The sequence below is a fragment of the Orycteropus afer genome, unplaced genomic scaffold, assembly GCF_000298275.1.
Source record: "Orycteropus afer afer isolate SDZICR_OR568_19922 unplaced genomic scaffold, OryAfe1.0 scaffold00051, whole genome shotgun sequence".
NCBI classification, from domain to species: domain Eukaryota; kingdom Metazoa; phylum Chordata; class Mammalia; order Tubulidentata; family Orycteropodidae; genus Orycteropus; species Orycteropus afer.
Window position 1 is genome coordinate 9,502,014 of NW_006921638.1, and position 14,069 is coordinate 9,516,082.

At 38.9% G+C, this 14,069-nt stretch overlaps 1 protein-coding gene across 1 annotated transcript in view; it reads left to right on the forward strand.

The window, feature by feature from the left end:
* TTC6 (tetratricopeptide repeat domain 6) overlaps positions 1 to 14,069 on the forward strand; it is a 285,618-nt gene that overhangs the window by 156,690 nt on the left and 114,859 nt on the right. The window contains exons 9-11 of the mRNA XM_007938570.2: positions 2,657 to 3,030; positions 10,750 to 11,209; positions 11,509 to 11,638. Coding sequence (XP_007936761.2) covers positions 2,657 to 3,030; positions 10,750 to 11,209; positions 11,509 to 11,638 — 964 coding nt within the window. The remainder of the gene's footprint in view (positions 1 to 2,656; positions 3,031 to 10,749; positions 11,210 to 11,508; positions 11,639 to 14,069) is intronic.

Sequence of the window (14,069 nt, forward strand, 5' to 3'; positions counted from 1 at the left end):
AGTGCCCAAGGCACTTGACTGCTAACCAGAAGGCTGGCGGTTCAAACCCACCAGCCACTCCTCGGAAGGAAGATGGGGCAATCTACTTCCGTAACGATACTGCCTCAGAAACCCAAGGAGGGGTCGCTATGAGTCGGGTCCGACTCAATGGCACATAACAACAGCAACAACATATATGTAATATATATACAACACACACATATTCTATATTCTGTATTCTGTATTCTGTGTATTTGTCCCTGGGTTAAGCATTTGACTGCTAGCCAAAAGGTTGATGGTTCAAACCCATCCAGAAGCACCTTGGAAGACAGGCAAACTGCTTTTGAAAGATTGTTGTTTACTCTGCACACATGAGGTCACCATGAGTTGGAAATGACTTGACTGCAACTAACAACTATATATATGGTATATATAGTATTGATATATAAAGATATATGTAAATGTATATCCAAAAACTCCAAACTCACTGCCATCCAGTCATTTCCGACTCATAGTGACCCGCATTGGGTTTCCGAGGCTGTAAATCTTTACAGAAGTAGATCACCCCATCTTCCTTCTGCAGAACAGCTGATAGGTTTGTACCTCTGACCTTCCAGTTAGCAGTCAAATGCCTTATCACTACAACATCAGAGCTCCTAGGTGTCTATATCTATATATCTATATCTGTATCTATCTATAGCTATATAAACAAACAAACAAAAAGCAACAACAAACTCACTGCTATTGAGTTGTTTCTCTGCAACCCCCATTGGGTTTCTGAGGCAGTAAATCTTTACGAAAGTAGATTGCCCCATCTTCCTTCTGCAGAGCAGCTGGTGAGTTTGAACCTCTGACCTTCTGGTTAGCAGTCAAGTGCCTTATCTACTACTTCACGAGAGCTCCTTGTGTATATTTTTTTAATCTCTTCTAATTATGCATTTCAATATATAGTTTCTTGATATAGAGGCAAGTGTAAGTTACGGAGGCTCAATATCTCCTCCTCTTATACTTAAGCACATCTGAGAGTAAATAGCACCCCTTGCTGGTGATTTGATTTTGACTCATAGTGACCCTATAAGACAGAGTAGAATTACCCTATAGGTTTCCAAGGCTCTAATCTTTACAGAAGCAGACTGCCACATCTTTCTCCTACAGAGTGGCTGGTTGGTTTGAACCACTGACCTTTTGGTTAGCAGCTGAGCACTTAACCTCTGTGTTACCAGGGCTAGCTTGTATAAAATTATTATGTTCAAAATTTGGGTTCAAATTCACTATAGAGTAAAACATCTCTATAACAAATTGCTAGTTATTAGCAAAATGAAATGCAGTTAGTTTATTTATAATAGCTTAAAAAACAGGAGATGCTATCTCAAAGGATTGGAAGTAATATCCCTTTCTTTTATTAGCAATGAACATTATTAGAGTTTCAAGTATTAATGTATTTATATTTATTATAATTATTAATCTATTATATTATTAGTAAAATAAGTTGACTAATGATTAGACAAACAAAAATAATACATCTGACTTTTGTTATTGTTGTTATTTGCTATTGAATTGATTATGACTCAGGGCAGCCTCAAACGTGCAGAGGAGACCTGCACTCTGTGGAGTTTCAAGGCTGTGACTTTTTGGAAGCAGATCTCGAAGCCTTATTTCTGAGGGGCCACTGGGTGTATTTGAACCACCAATCTTTTGGTTACTAGTCCAGTGCTTGACCATGTGCCACTGGGGGATGCTGGGATTCTATTATTTAAGCTTATATATGGGAGCTCTGGTGGAGTAGTGCCTAAGGCACTGGACTGCTAACCAGAAGGCTGGTGGTTCAAACTATCAGCCACTCCTCAGAAGGAAGGTTGGGCAATCTACTTCTGTAGTGGTACCTCCTCAGAAACCCAAGAAGGGGTCGCTATGAGTCAGATCTGACTCCACCCACAGCAGTGGGTTTAAGCTTATGTATATGTTGAATTGAAAGTTACTGTAGAGAATATTTGAATAGTCTTATATAGAAATTTGATACAGTTAAAGTGCTTTTGAAAATAGACTCACAAATTGTTTTTTAAGATAACCCATTTGAAAAGTTTTTCAACATTCTACTATGTTTTTTTTTTTTTTTTTTGTATTAAAAGCAGAGCATGCACTTTATTTGGATATGTAAAGAACATTCTTTTCTAATTAAGAGTGTAGAAAATCTGAGTGCATGTAGTCTTTATAGTGTTATTTATATATACCTAATGAAATGTCATGGGAGCTCTGGTGGCATAGTGCCTGAGGCATTTGACTGCTAACCAGAAGGCTGGTGGTTCAAACCCACCAGCCACTCCTCGGATGGAAGACTGGCAATATACTTCTGTGGAGATAGCACCTCGGAAACCCAAGGAGGGGTCGCTATGTGTCATATGACCAACCAAATTAATGTGCTTTACTTTAACCATCATTAACTTTATAAGCTAACTTTTTGAAGGGAGGTTGGGCAATCTACTTCTATAGTGATACTGCCTCGGAAACCCCAGGAAGGGTCTGACTTGAGGGCAAATAACAACAACAATTAAGACTGTATGATTTAAAAAATTTTTCAATAAAGTAATGGAAATACATTAATAGTAATTTTGTAAGTGATTTTATTTAAAATAATAAATTGATTTTATATCTTTCTTTCTCCTTATTTCCTTATAAGAAAACAAAATCTGCAGTGGATTTGAGGAAGCAGGATACCATAGCTCCCTTGGCTATCCATGACGATACACAAAGCAATATAAAAGGGGTGAGGTTTCAGAAAGCAAAGGAGTTGGAGCGTCAGATGGCTGAGAAAATTAAGCCTGAGGAACCCGCCACCGTGAAAGAAAATATAGATGTCATTTTAGATAATATTCAGAACAAAAGCAGTTTAAGACATCTGTCTCTCTCTCTCATTGAAGCATCTAGACAAGCTGGCATTAGTTACATTGTTTATCCCAAGAAAAAGAAGATGTGCTGGAAGAAAGAATTGAGCCTTGACAAACTGGCAAGCATATATGAAGAGTTATCTAAACCTCCAAGAATTCTTAAAAGGTTTTATTTAACCCATAATTATTATATTTTAAGAAATGTATTACAGTTTTGGCTTTAATCGTATAATTTCACCCATGGAAGTAATCATTTTATTCAACACTGAAAATATGCTGAACTTATGGCTAAAGGACAATTCCTTATTTTTAAATATACGTTATTTAATAATATAAACATACAAATGATTGAAACTATAATTTTAAGATGGGGCTTATTTAAGGACATGATGTAAGACCAAATCCACTCGATGGCAAAGCAGCCTTTCAATGGGAAATAATAAAAATCTGTCAGGTGATTTGAGGTGATTTAGCACTGGAAAACAATCCCAGCTCAACAAATACCACCCATTTGAAAATTGAAATAGATTGCTAGTATTTGATTGATTCCAAATTTTAAATTATTGAATTGAGTAACGAAACTAGGTAGACAAACTGTTTTTGTATGGTTTGAGGCCTTTTCAGGGATCGACACACAGATATTATTTATTTATTTTTCTTTACTTGGAGGTAATCATATCTAGCATGTCCAAAAAATATGGGAGGACCTAAAATAATAACAAGTGAACTTTCAGGTGTGTTTATGTTTAAGAGTTCAAAACTTTGTTATAACTCAAGTATTGTGCAATATAGTTTCCAAATATTTCCAAATAGTTTCCGAAATAGCTCTGGGCTTTATCTTTCTTTTGATATTCTAACATCACATAGAATTCATTAAACTTGAGCCCTTTTGAAAAGTAAAGACCTTACTGGTGATAAGAGAATCATAAATGTTTTGTTCACTTTATTGTTATAAACACTTGCTGATTCTTACAATTGCGTAGGGCTCACAGTTTTAAAGTGATTTCATGTATACTATTCCATTTTAATCTTGAGCCTCACAATATCTCTGTGAGGAAGGTGAGACAGATACTATCCTTGTTTATTCTTTATACATGAGGAAAAAAAAAAAGGTCAGAAAATGATAAATGGCAGGCTGGGGCTTAAGTCCACACACCTGAACCTTATTTTTCTGACCCACCTCAACTATCCAGCTTTTGCCTGTCACTGTTAAGGGAGTCATTATTAGGGTCATTTCATGCTGTTTTTGAGGGTCTTTCTCTTTTTGTGATTATGGATTGTTGAGAAGTCGTTGAAGAAACTAGGAAGTGACACTTACCAGATACACTGATGTTTATACACTGGTTGTTGTGGTGACTTATTGCCCCTTAGAAGGCTGGAGAATATAACCCTTTATAAGTGTGAGTGACAGTGTGGAACAGAGGTCAACCCTAGTGGAGAATGCCATTGAAGTCACGAGTATACTACCAAACTCAACCCACTGCCATTGAGTTGATTCTGACTCATAGCAACATTGTAAGACAGAATAGAACTGCCCCATAGGGTTTCCTAGGCTGTAATATGGGAGTAGACTACTTCATCTTTCTCCTGTGGAGAGGCAGGTGGGTTCAAACCTCCAGCCTTTTGGCTAGCAGATGAATGCCTTAAGCACTATATCACTGGAGTTTCTTCTCTGTATACTACTTACGTTTACCATTGCCCTGAAGAAAACAGAATATCTGGAATGTTTGTTATTAGCTCATCTTTAGAAGAATTCAGGTAGGTTTTTCTAAATTGACACATATTTTAGATCAGAACCAGAGATTTGCTTATGAATTTTTGATACATTTGCTGGTTTCAAGGAGTCATGAATCTTGGCCATCATAGCGAGGCCCATTATTAATACACACAACACCATTCTGACCATGATCTAAGTGACTTCTATGTTTATAAAGTATATAAGAGATGAAACATTACTTCTGTAATGGACTGCTTCAAAACCAAAAACCAAACCACTGCTGTTGAGTTGATTCCGACTCATAGTGACCCCGTTGGGTTTCCAAGGCAGTAAATCTTTATGGAAGTAGATTGCCCAGTCTTGCTTTTGCAGATGGACTACTTACTGACTGTTTAGTTCTTTTATCTTGTCATTTCTTCTATTTGCTGTAGTGTAGCTCCTTTCCATTCAAGGGCAAGTTTCAAAGTCTCATCTGACATCCATTTTGGTCTTTTCTTCCTTTCCTATCTTTTTAATAACCTTTTGCTTTCTTCATGGATAATGTTCTTGATGTCATCCCACAATTCCTCTGGCTTTCAGTCATTGGTGTTCAGTACATCAGCTCTATTCTTTAAATGGTCTCTAAATTCAGGCAGAATATAATCAAGGTCATATATTGGCACTCATGGACTTGTTTTAATTGTCTCAAGCTTCAACTTGAACTTACATATGAGGAGCTGATGGTCTGTTCCACATTAGCTCCTGGCCTTGTTTTGGCTGAAGATACTGAGCTTCTCCATCACCTCTTTCCACAGATATAGTCGATCTGATTCCTGTATACTCCATCTAGTGAAGTCCACATGTATAGCTGCTGTTTGTGTTGTTGAAAAAAGGTATTTGCAATGAGTAAGTTGTTGGTCTTGCAAAAGTCTATCATGCGATCTTCAGCATTATTTATATTACCAAGGCCATGCTTTCTAACTACTGGTGATTCTTTTTTGTTTCCAACTTTTGTGTTCTAATCACCAATGATGATGAACACATCTTGATTGCATGTTTGGTCAATTTCAGACTGCAGAAGTTGGTAAAAATCTTCCCTCTCCTTATCTTTGTCTTTGGTGGTTGCTGTGTAAATTTGAATAATAGTAGTATTAACTGGTCTTCCTTGTAGGTGTATGGATATTATCCTTACACTGACAGCATTGTACTTCAGGATGGATCTTGAAACCTTCTATTTGATGAAGAATACCATACCATTCCTCTTCAATTTGTCATTCCTGGTGTTTTGGTTGCCTAGTGCCACTCTGACAAGAATATACCACAAATGGGATGCTTGAACCAACAGGAGTTTATTTTCTTACCATTTGGAGGCTTTAAGTCCAAGTTCAAAGTGCAGGCTCTAGTGGCTGGGTAAAAACCCCTCAGCCTTGGGCTTCAGCTCTGCCTCCTGCTCCTGGCCCACTGGAGCTAGAAGCTTTTCTTCACTCAGACAGCTGCTGGCTGCTGAGGCTGACAAGCCCAAGGTTGACAAGTAAAAAGGCACAGTCCCAATGTTACCAAACCACATGGCAGGGCATTAATTCAAATCCATTGAAAGTCCCAAGGTTGGCAGAGCATAGCAGGCTGCTGAACAGTGACACAGCTACATTCAGGGTTCAAGCATGCCCTAAGCTAGAGACCATTCCCCAAGGCTTCTCCTTATATACAGGAGGCACACCACAACCCTAAGGCAGCTACTCAGCTGCTCACAGTAGATTCCACCATGGAGTTGGTTACCAGTTTCATCCAGCTGCCTAGCCACTCAACCAAGCCCAGTCAAGTTGACACACAAACTTAACTACCACACCTGGCATAGTAGATCATATGGTTGTCTGAATCAAAATGGCCAAAACCAACCCATTTCAGCTCACTAATGGCTATGATACTGATCATCCTGGGTTCCATTTTATTTTTGACAACTCCCAATTTTCCTAGATTTATAGTTTGTACATTCCATGTTCCAATTATTAATAGATGTTTCTAGCTGTTTCTTCTCATTTTGAGTCATGCCACATCTGCACATCTGCACATGGTGGTCATCCCAAAGGCTTTATTCCATCCACATCATTAAGGTTAGCTCTACTCTGATGAGGCAGCTCTTCCCCAGATATGTTTTGAATGCCTTCCGACCTGGGCATCATCTTCTGATGCCCAGTGCCAGAAGGGGCTCATCTTCTGGCACTATATTGGACAGTGTTTCAGGGCTATTCATAAAATTTTCTAGTAATATATCAGACAGTGTTTCACTGCTAAGGTTTTCACTGGCCAATTCTTTGAGAAGTGGATGGCATCTTCCTTCTTCTGAGTCTGTCTTAGTTTGGACGCTCCACTGAAACTTGTCCACCATGAGTGATGTTGTTGGTATTTGAAATACCAGTGGCATAGCTTCCAGCCTCACAGCAACACACAAGCCACCACAGTATGACAAAGTGATGGACATGGTGGCTTTGGAAATTAAGGTGTGCCTAACTCAAGCCATCGTATTTTCAATTGCCTCATATGCATGTGAAATCTGGACAATGAATAAGAATGACTGAAGAAGAGTTGATGCTTTTGAGTTGTGGTTGTGGGCAAGAATACATGGACTTCCAGAAGAACAAACAGATCTCTCTTGGAAGAAGTGCAACTGGAATGGTCATTGGAAGTGAGAATGGCCAGATTTGTCTCACTTACTTTGGTCATGTTTTCAGAAGGGACCATTCCCTTGACAAGGATATTAAGCTGAACAGAAGTGGAGGGTTAGTTAGAAAGGGGAAGGCCCTCAATGAGATGAATTGACACAGTGGCTGCAACAATGGGCTCAGGTATAGCAAGGATTGTGAGGTTGGCACTAGACTGGGCAGTGTTTCCTTCTGTTGTACATAGGGTTGCTGTGAGATGGCACTGACTCTACAGTACCTGACAACAACAACAACAACACAGTAAATAGAATTAAAAATTTTTTTTTTCCAACTATTTGTTGCTAAGGCACTCTGGTGGCATAGTTGGTAAGAGATTTGGCGGCTAACCAGAAGGTCAGTAGTTCAAACTTACCAGCTGCTCCGTGGGAGGAAGATGAGACAATCTGCTTCTGTAAAGATTTACAGCTTTGCAATCCCAGTGGAGGATGCTTTGAGTCAGAATTGACTTGATGGAAGTGGGTTTTTTTTGTTGTTGTTGTTGCTGGTATATAAGAATACAGTCGAGTTTTTTATGTTAACCTTTAAAATTTACATTTTACCTATAGTTTCTTCTGCAGATTCCTTGGATTTTCTATATAAACAATCATATCTTCTGTGAATAAGGACTTTTTATTTATTTATTTGTTTATTCTGTTCCAATGTTTATTAAGGAGCTCTGGTAGCATAGTGCCTAAGGCACTTGACTACTAACCAGAAGGCTGGCGGTTCAAACCTACCAGCCACTCCTCGGAAGGAAGGTTGGGCAATCTACTTCTGTAGTGATACTGCCTCAGAAACCCAAGGAGGGGTCGCTGTGAGTTGGGTCCGACTCGACGGCACATAGTAACAACAATAACAATATTTATTACATTTTTCTCTTGCCTTAACATAATGGCTAAGATTGTAGTATAATGTTGATTAGTAGTGGTGAAAGTTGCTATCCTTGCCTTATATTTGATCTTGAGGTGAAATAATTTAGTATTTCACCATTGACTCTGATGTCAGTTTTTATAATTTTTTTGTAGATAATATTTATCAGATTAAGGAGCTCTGGTGGTGCAGTGCCTAAGGCATTTGACTGCTAACCAGAAGGTTGGCAGTTCAAACCCACCAGCCACTCTATGGAAGGAAGATGAGGCAATCTACTTCCATAACGATTTACCACCTCAGAAACCCCAAAGGGGGGGGCACTCTTAGTAGGAATTGACTCGAAGGCAGTGAGTTTGGTTTGGTTTGAGTGGCTAAGTGATAGAGAGCTACTTGATCTTGCCTTGCCTTCTACCTGTATATCATTTCCTGCCTACCCCTGGTGCTAGTTTGAGAAGTTTTGAGACCATTACATGCCATACGTTACTTGTGTCTTATTTCATCCTGGCAAGAATGTTACCCTGGAATTTTTGAGTGAGTGTGTGTGTTTTCTGAGTCTACTTATGTACTAATTACTTTGTCGAGGTCCCAGTAGGAAACAGCCCTCTCAATTTAGGATAATTCTAGGAGAGTTTGATAAAGTGTCAGTTTGCAAACTTGTGTTTAGGTTGTAGGGAAACCACAACTGATAATGTAATATTCTGGGGCTAGAAATATTAGAGCTATTTATTCCTAGGTTTAAAAGGATGAAAAGAAAGAGTAATTATAGGAACCTGGAAGAAAAGAGTTGTATACAGAGGGTTGCTTTGAAAGAAACAGTGATATCTGGTTACGGATCATAGCCAGTCTGAGGTGGCCCTTTCAGAGGGAGCCACAGGAGTCAATAAGTTGACTTCACTCTCCTTCCCCCTCTGCTGGGACTTCTCATTGACAATCTCAATAAGAAGACAGTAAGCAAGGGATCCAATGGTGTAGTCCAACTAGATTAGTCTCTGGAAGAAAGAGCAAGATGAAGAAGAGTAGAGGTGAATCTAGAAGCACACACACACACAAAGATCTGGCACAGAAGACCTCTCTTAGGTGACGTTTCATCAGAGATGTAAATGAGAAGGGGCCAGCCAGTCAGATAGACTGGAAAGCCCAATGGCCTTAAGGCTCACTCACAGAAGATGTGGCTAGAGAATAGGGAATGAGGGTAAAGGGAGTGGGATGAGTAATATATGCAGGTCTCATTATGTTTAGTTTGTAAACCATGGTGAAAATTTTGGTTTGTATTCTATGTACTTCAGAACTTCTTGGATGGAGTGACATGATCTGATTTATATTTATTAAAAAATTCCCCCTAAACCCCACCATACGTATGCTAGCTGCGATGTGGAAAATGGGTTAGACAAAAAGCAGGAGTAGAAGGGGGGGATTAAGAAGATATGCACTCTAGGCACAGTAGATGATGTGGCTTGTACTAAAGTATGGAGCGGAGAGTGGAGTGTAAGAAAGTAAGGAAAGGGAAGAAGATGGACTTTCCTCACTTTTATTCTACTAGGCCTTATAGTACACACTCAGGAAATATATATGAAATGATTAGGATTAATGTTTTCCCCAATAGAATGTGTTTTTCCATCTATCTCTTATGGCTATAGTATAGTATCAGCCCTATAGTAAATGTTGCTGAATGAAAATTGTGTTGTAAATGGAGAATTTGAGGTGTGTGTGGGGGAAGCTAGAATTGCAGCTGTTGAAGGTATAATGAACCAAACCAAAACCAAATTCACTGCCATCAAGTTGATTCTGACTTATAGCCATCCCCTTTGGGTTTCTGAGGCAGTAAATCTTTACTTATGGAAGTAGATTGCCCAGTCTGCCTTGTGCAGAGTGGCTGGTGGGTTTGCACCGCCAACTTTCTGGTTAGCAGTGAAATGCTTTAGGCACTATGCCACCAGAGCCGACTGGTGTTAATAATTGAAGGGCCTAAGAATAAAAAGGAGCTCTGGTAACATAGTGCCTAAGGCACTTGACTGCTAACCAGAAGGCTGGCGGTTCAAACCTACCAGCCACTTCTCGGAAGGAAGACTGGGCAATCTAATCCATAATGATACTGCCTCGGCAACCCAGGGAAGGGTCGCTATGAGTTGGGGCCCGCTCGATGGCACATAACAACAACAACAAGAACAGAAAGGATGATGTCTGAGATGTTTATTTGGTATCCTGCTGTGTGTGTAGTCAAATCCTTCATTCATCCTGCTTTTTCAATTTCACGTCCTTTCCAACCTCTTGGATGCCATTTCCTTTCTCACATCAAAGTTCATCTCTTCAATTCTTCATTATGTTCCTTTTTGTTGGGGAGGGAGACAGGGGAGGTTGTAAATTAAACCAGAAAGGAGCAGTGACCCTATTATATCAGTACTCTGGGGAGGCTACATCTTTTAAAATAGCTTCTTTTCTTTCATTAACTTTACAGAGCTTCTTCATACGATGAAAAGGAGAATTTGGGTTGCACAAAAGAAGCATGCAATTTTATTTCTGTAATGAGAGAAATAGTAATTTTGTGTGTGGTTGAGTTGATTTATTGATTATAAATATAATTATATTTCTATTATTAAAATATCACTCTTTTTAAAACCAGATCACTGTCTCATGGGATGCTTCATGAACAGAAGAAATATCTGCTCAAAGTTCCCTTGTATGAACGTCAAATTCGGTGTCCCAGCCTACCTTCATGTTTAGATTTTGAAGAATTTGCCCGAAGTAAGGGAGGAATTCCAGAAAATATTGATGCTCAAACATGGGCTATTAGTATGTGGAGTAAGCATAAAATTCAGCCTAAAACCACAGAAAAGAAGATTATTAAAATAGCTCTTAAAAGAGACGAGTCTGCAGTCAAAGAACCTCCAAAAATAGAATTAAGTAATTCCTTGTGCTCTGACCTTCCTCCAGAGGTCATTAAATATTATGAATCTGAAGTGGAGATTTTGACTAAAGAAATAAATGAAAAGAAAAAATTTTCTGCATTTTCATATTGTAGGCGTGGAGCTATATATAGGAAACTGGGCAAGTTAAAAAGTGCCATGAATGATCTGCAGGAAGTAAGTTTTATCTAATTGTAATATCAATGTGTTTACTTGCTTTGAATTTAATGTGTACTAGAACTTTGAATAATGAATAATTGTATTAAAGCATGTAGAACTGTGTCAATAAGTATAATTACTGGCATTTTCATATAATTCAAAGGACTAGATTTTGTTTATCAGACTGGGAAGTATTGTGTTATACTATGCAACTTACTATACACTTACGTTGGGATCAATAATGTTTGAAAACTTTATGTTAAGATATCTTTCTTTAACAAATCAACTTTAATTGAATATATGTGTACTTTTTCTAGGCTATATTCTTGGAGCCGTTGTTTCTCAATGCTTATTGGCACCGACATTTCATTTATCTTTTCCAAGACAAAATTAATGAAGCATTGGATGACTTGAATTTTATAAACAAATACAATAAAAATAATGCAGGTGGGTTGTCTGTGGAGATACTCATTTTATCTATATCTTTGCCTAAGTTTTGCCTTTTAGTAGTATTATAAATCTAAATAAATAGATAGATATAGGAGCTCTGGTAGTGCAGTGGTTAAGGCATTTGGCTACTAACCAAAAGGTCAATGGTTTGAACTCACCAGCCGCTTTGTAGAAGAAAGACGAGGTAGTCTGCCTTGGAAACCCAGTTGGGGTCACTTGGAGTTGGAATCAACTTGATGGAAGTGAGTTTTTTGTTTTCTTTTTGGATATATGTGTATGTGTGTGTGTGTGTGTGTGTATTTATATATATACCACAAAAAATTAAGCAGAAACTGGTAGAACCAACATTGTCAGAACTCTGGATACCAGTCAGAGATTTACAGCAACTAAGTGAATGCTGAATCAAGAAAGAGGCGACTTAAAAATGACAGTAAAGTTTTGGTGCTCTACATACTTGGGCCCCACTCCCTCCCTGGTTGAGTGCCTGTCTTAAAGCTGTGGTGGCTTACATTCTCAGAGTGGCCCTGGACTTTGGCTCCAGAGAGAGCAGAGCAGACTTTATTTGAAAATTATTGTGTCTATCTGTTATTATCTGTCTGGGTGCTGCCTGAAGGACTGATGCAAGGCACTTATTTCTGTTTGGCCTGTCTCAGAGCTCATGTAGGGCAAAAAATGGCAGGCATTTTCTGAAAACTGTAACTGGTTGTAGTTGCCTGGGATAAAAAAGTGAAGGGTATATAGAGAAGATTTTTTGGCTCAAAATCTTTATTTTTCATTTGGGCTTATTGGACTATTTTTAAAGAATTGGATGTGTAAAACTTTGGGCTTTTTGGATAAAAAGGCTCAAGCCTGCTGTGAGGAAATAAACAAGTTGGGGCCAATACACAGAAGCCATTTTTGGCTTATTTCTCTAACAGTATATACCCCAAAAGGAGCTCTGGTGGTGTAGTGGGTAAGGCATTTGGCCTCTAACCAGAAGGTCAGCAGTTCAAACCCACCAGCTGTTTTGTGGGAGGAAGAAGGGGCAATCTACTTCCCTAAAGATTTGCAGCTTTGGAAACTCAGTGCAGGTTGCTATGAGCCAGAATTGACTCCTTGGCAGTAGGTTTGTTTTTTGGTTTTATATACCTGAAAGAATTGAAAAGAGAAATCAAACAGATAATTGTATGCCAGTATTTGTAGCAGTATTCGCAATAGCCAAAAGGTGGTAACAACTCATATCTCCATCAATGGATGAATAAATTAATTAAAAGAATGTGTGTATATATATACAATGGAATATTATTCAGCCATAAAGATAATGAAATTCTGATATATACTGCAACATGGATACAACTGGAAAACATTATGCAGAGTGAAATAAGCCAGACACGGAGTTCTGGCAAGATGGCAGACTAGGCAGAAAGACTGCACAGACCCTCTTCAACAAAGAAAAGGGAAACCAATTAACACAGACACAGAAGATAATCTTGGACCCCTGTGCCTTGAAGGGAAGGATACAAAAGTAGACTAAACCCTAACTAGCAGAAGAATTTGCGTGAAAATACCAGAAAAGGAGACATACGGAGCTGCGGTCTGGCAGCGACCCTGAGCGATCCTGATGGCACAGACAGCTTGGAGATTCCCAAGTGGTGGTAGGACCTAAGAATTAACTTAAAAATCACCCTGCTAGCCAGGGACTGCACAGGGGACTGTGCACGGTGGCTGAGGAACAAACAGAGAAGATAAAGAGAAAGGTGGGCTGAGCTGTGGACTTTTGCCAGTCTGGAGGATGCTGCCATTTTGTAGGTTTAAAAAGCGTCTTGACTATTTTGGATTTTAAAGAGACAGCGCGCTCGCAGATTTCTGGGGCTTAAGAACACATTCTGCTTTCCAGCAACCTCAAGGACACTCGGGACCTGCAAGACTGACAAGTTTTTTGAAGGTTATTCGATTGTAATTTGGGTCTAATTGAGTGGGAGACAACAATAGTACCCATAAGACACAACTACACCTACACCTCCTACAACTTTACTTACTGAGTGACAGTCACTACCTCCTTCTCCACCAATGGGCCAACGATAAAAAACCATCAAGAAGAGCCGGAATTACCCTTAACTGCTCTTCACAAACAGTTAACAGAGATCTAAATACAACAACGCCACAATGCCTCGGAGACAACAGAGCATCACAGTCCACACAAAGAAGCAGGATAAAGGGGTAGAAACAAGGAAGCAGGATACAGACCCAGAACACATCCCTGAGAAAGAAGCAGCATTGGAACTCTCTGATAAGGAATTCAAAAAAATTATCTTTAGGTATTTTCAAAGGATTGAGAGACAGACCAAAGAAAACACAGGAAAAACCTTAGAAGAATTTTGGAAGAAAATACAAGAACAAAATGACAAAATAAATGAAAAATTAGAAATGATTAAAATCTACAGATAGA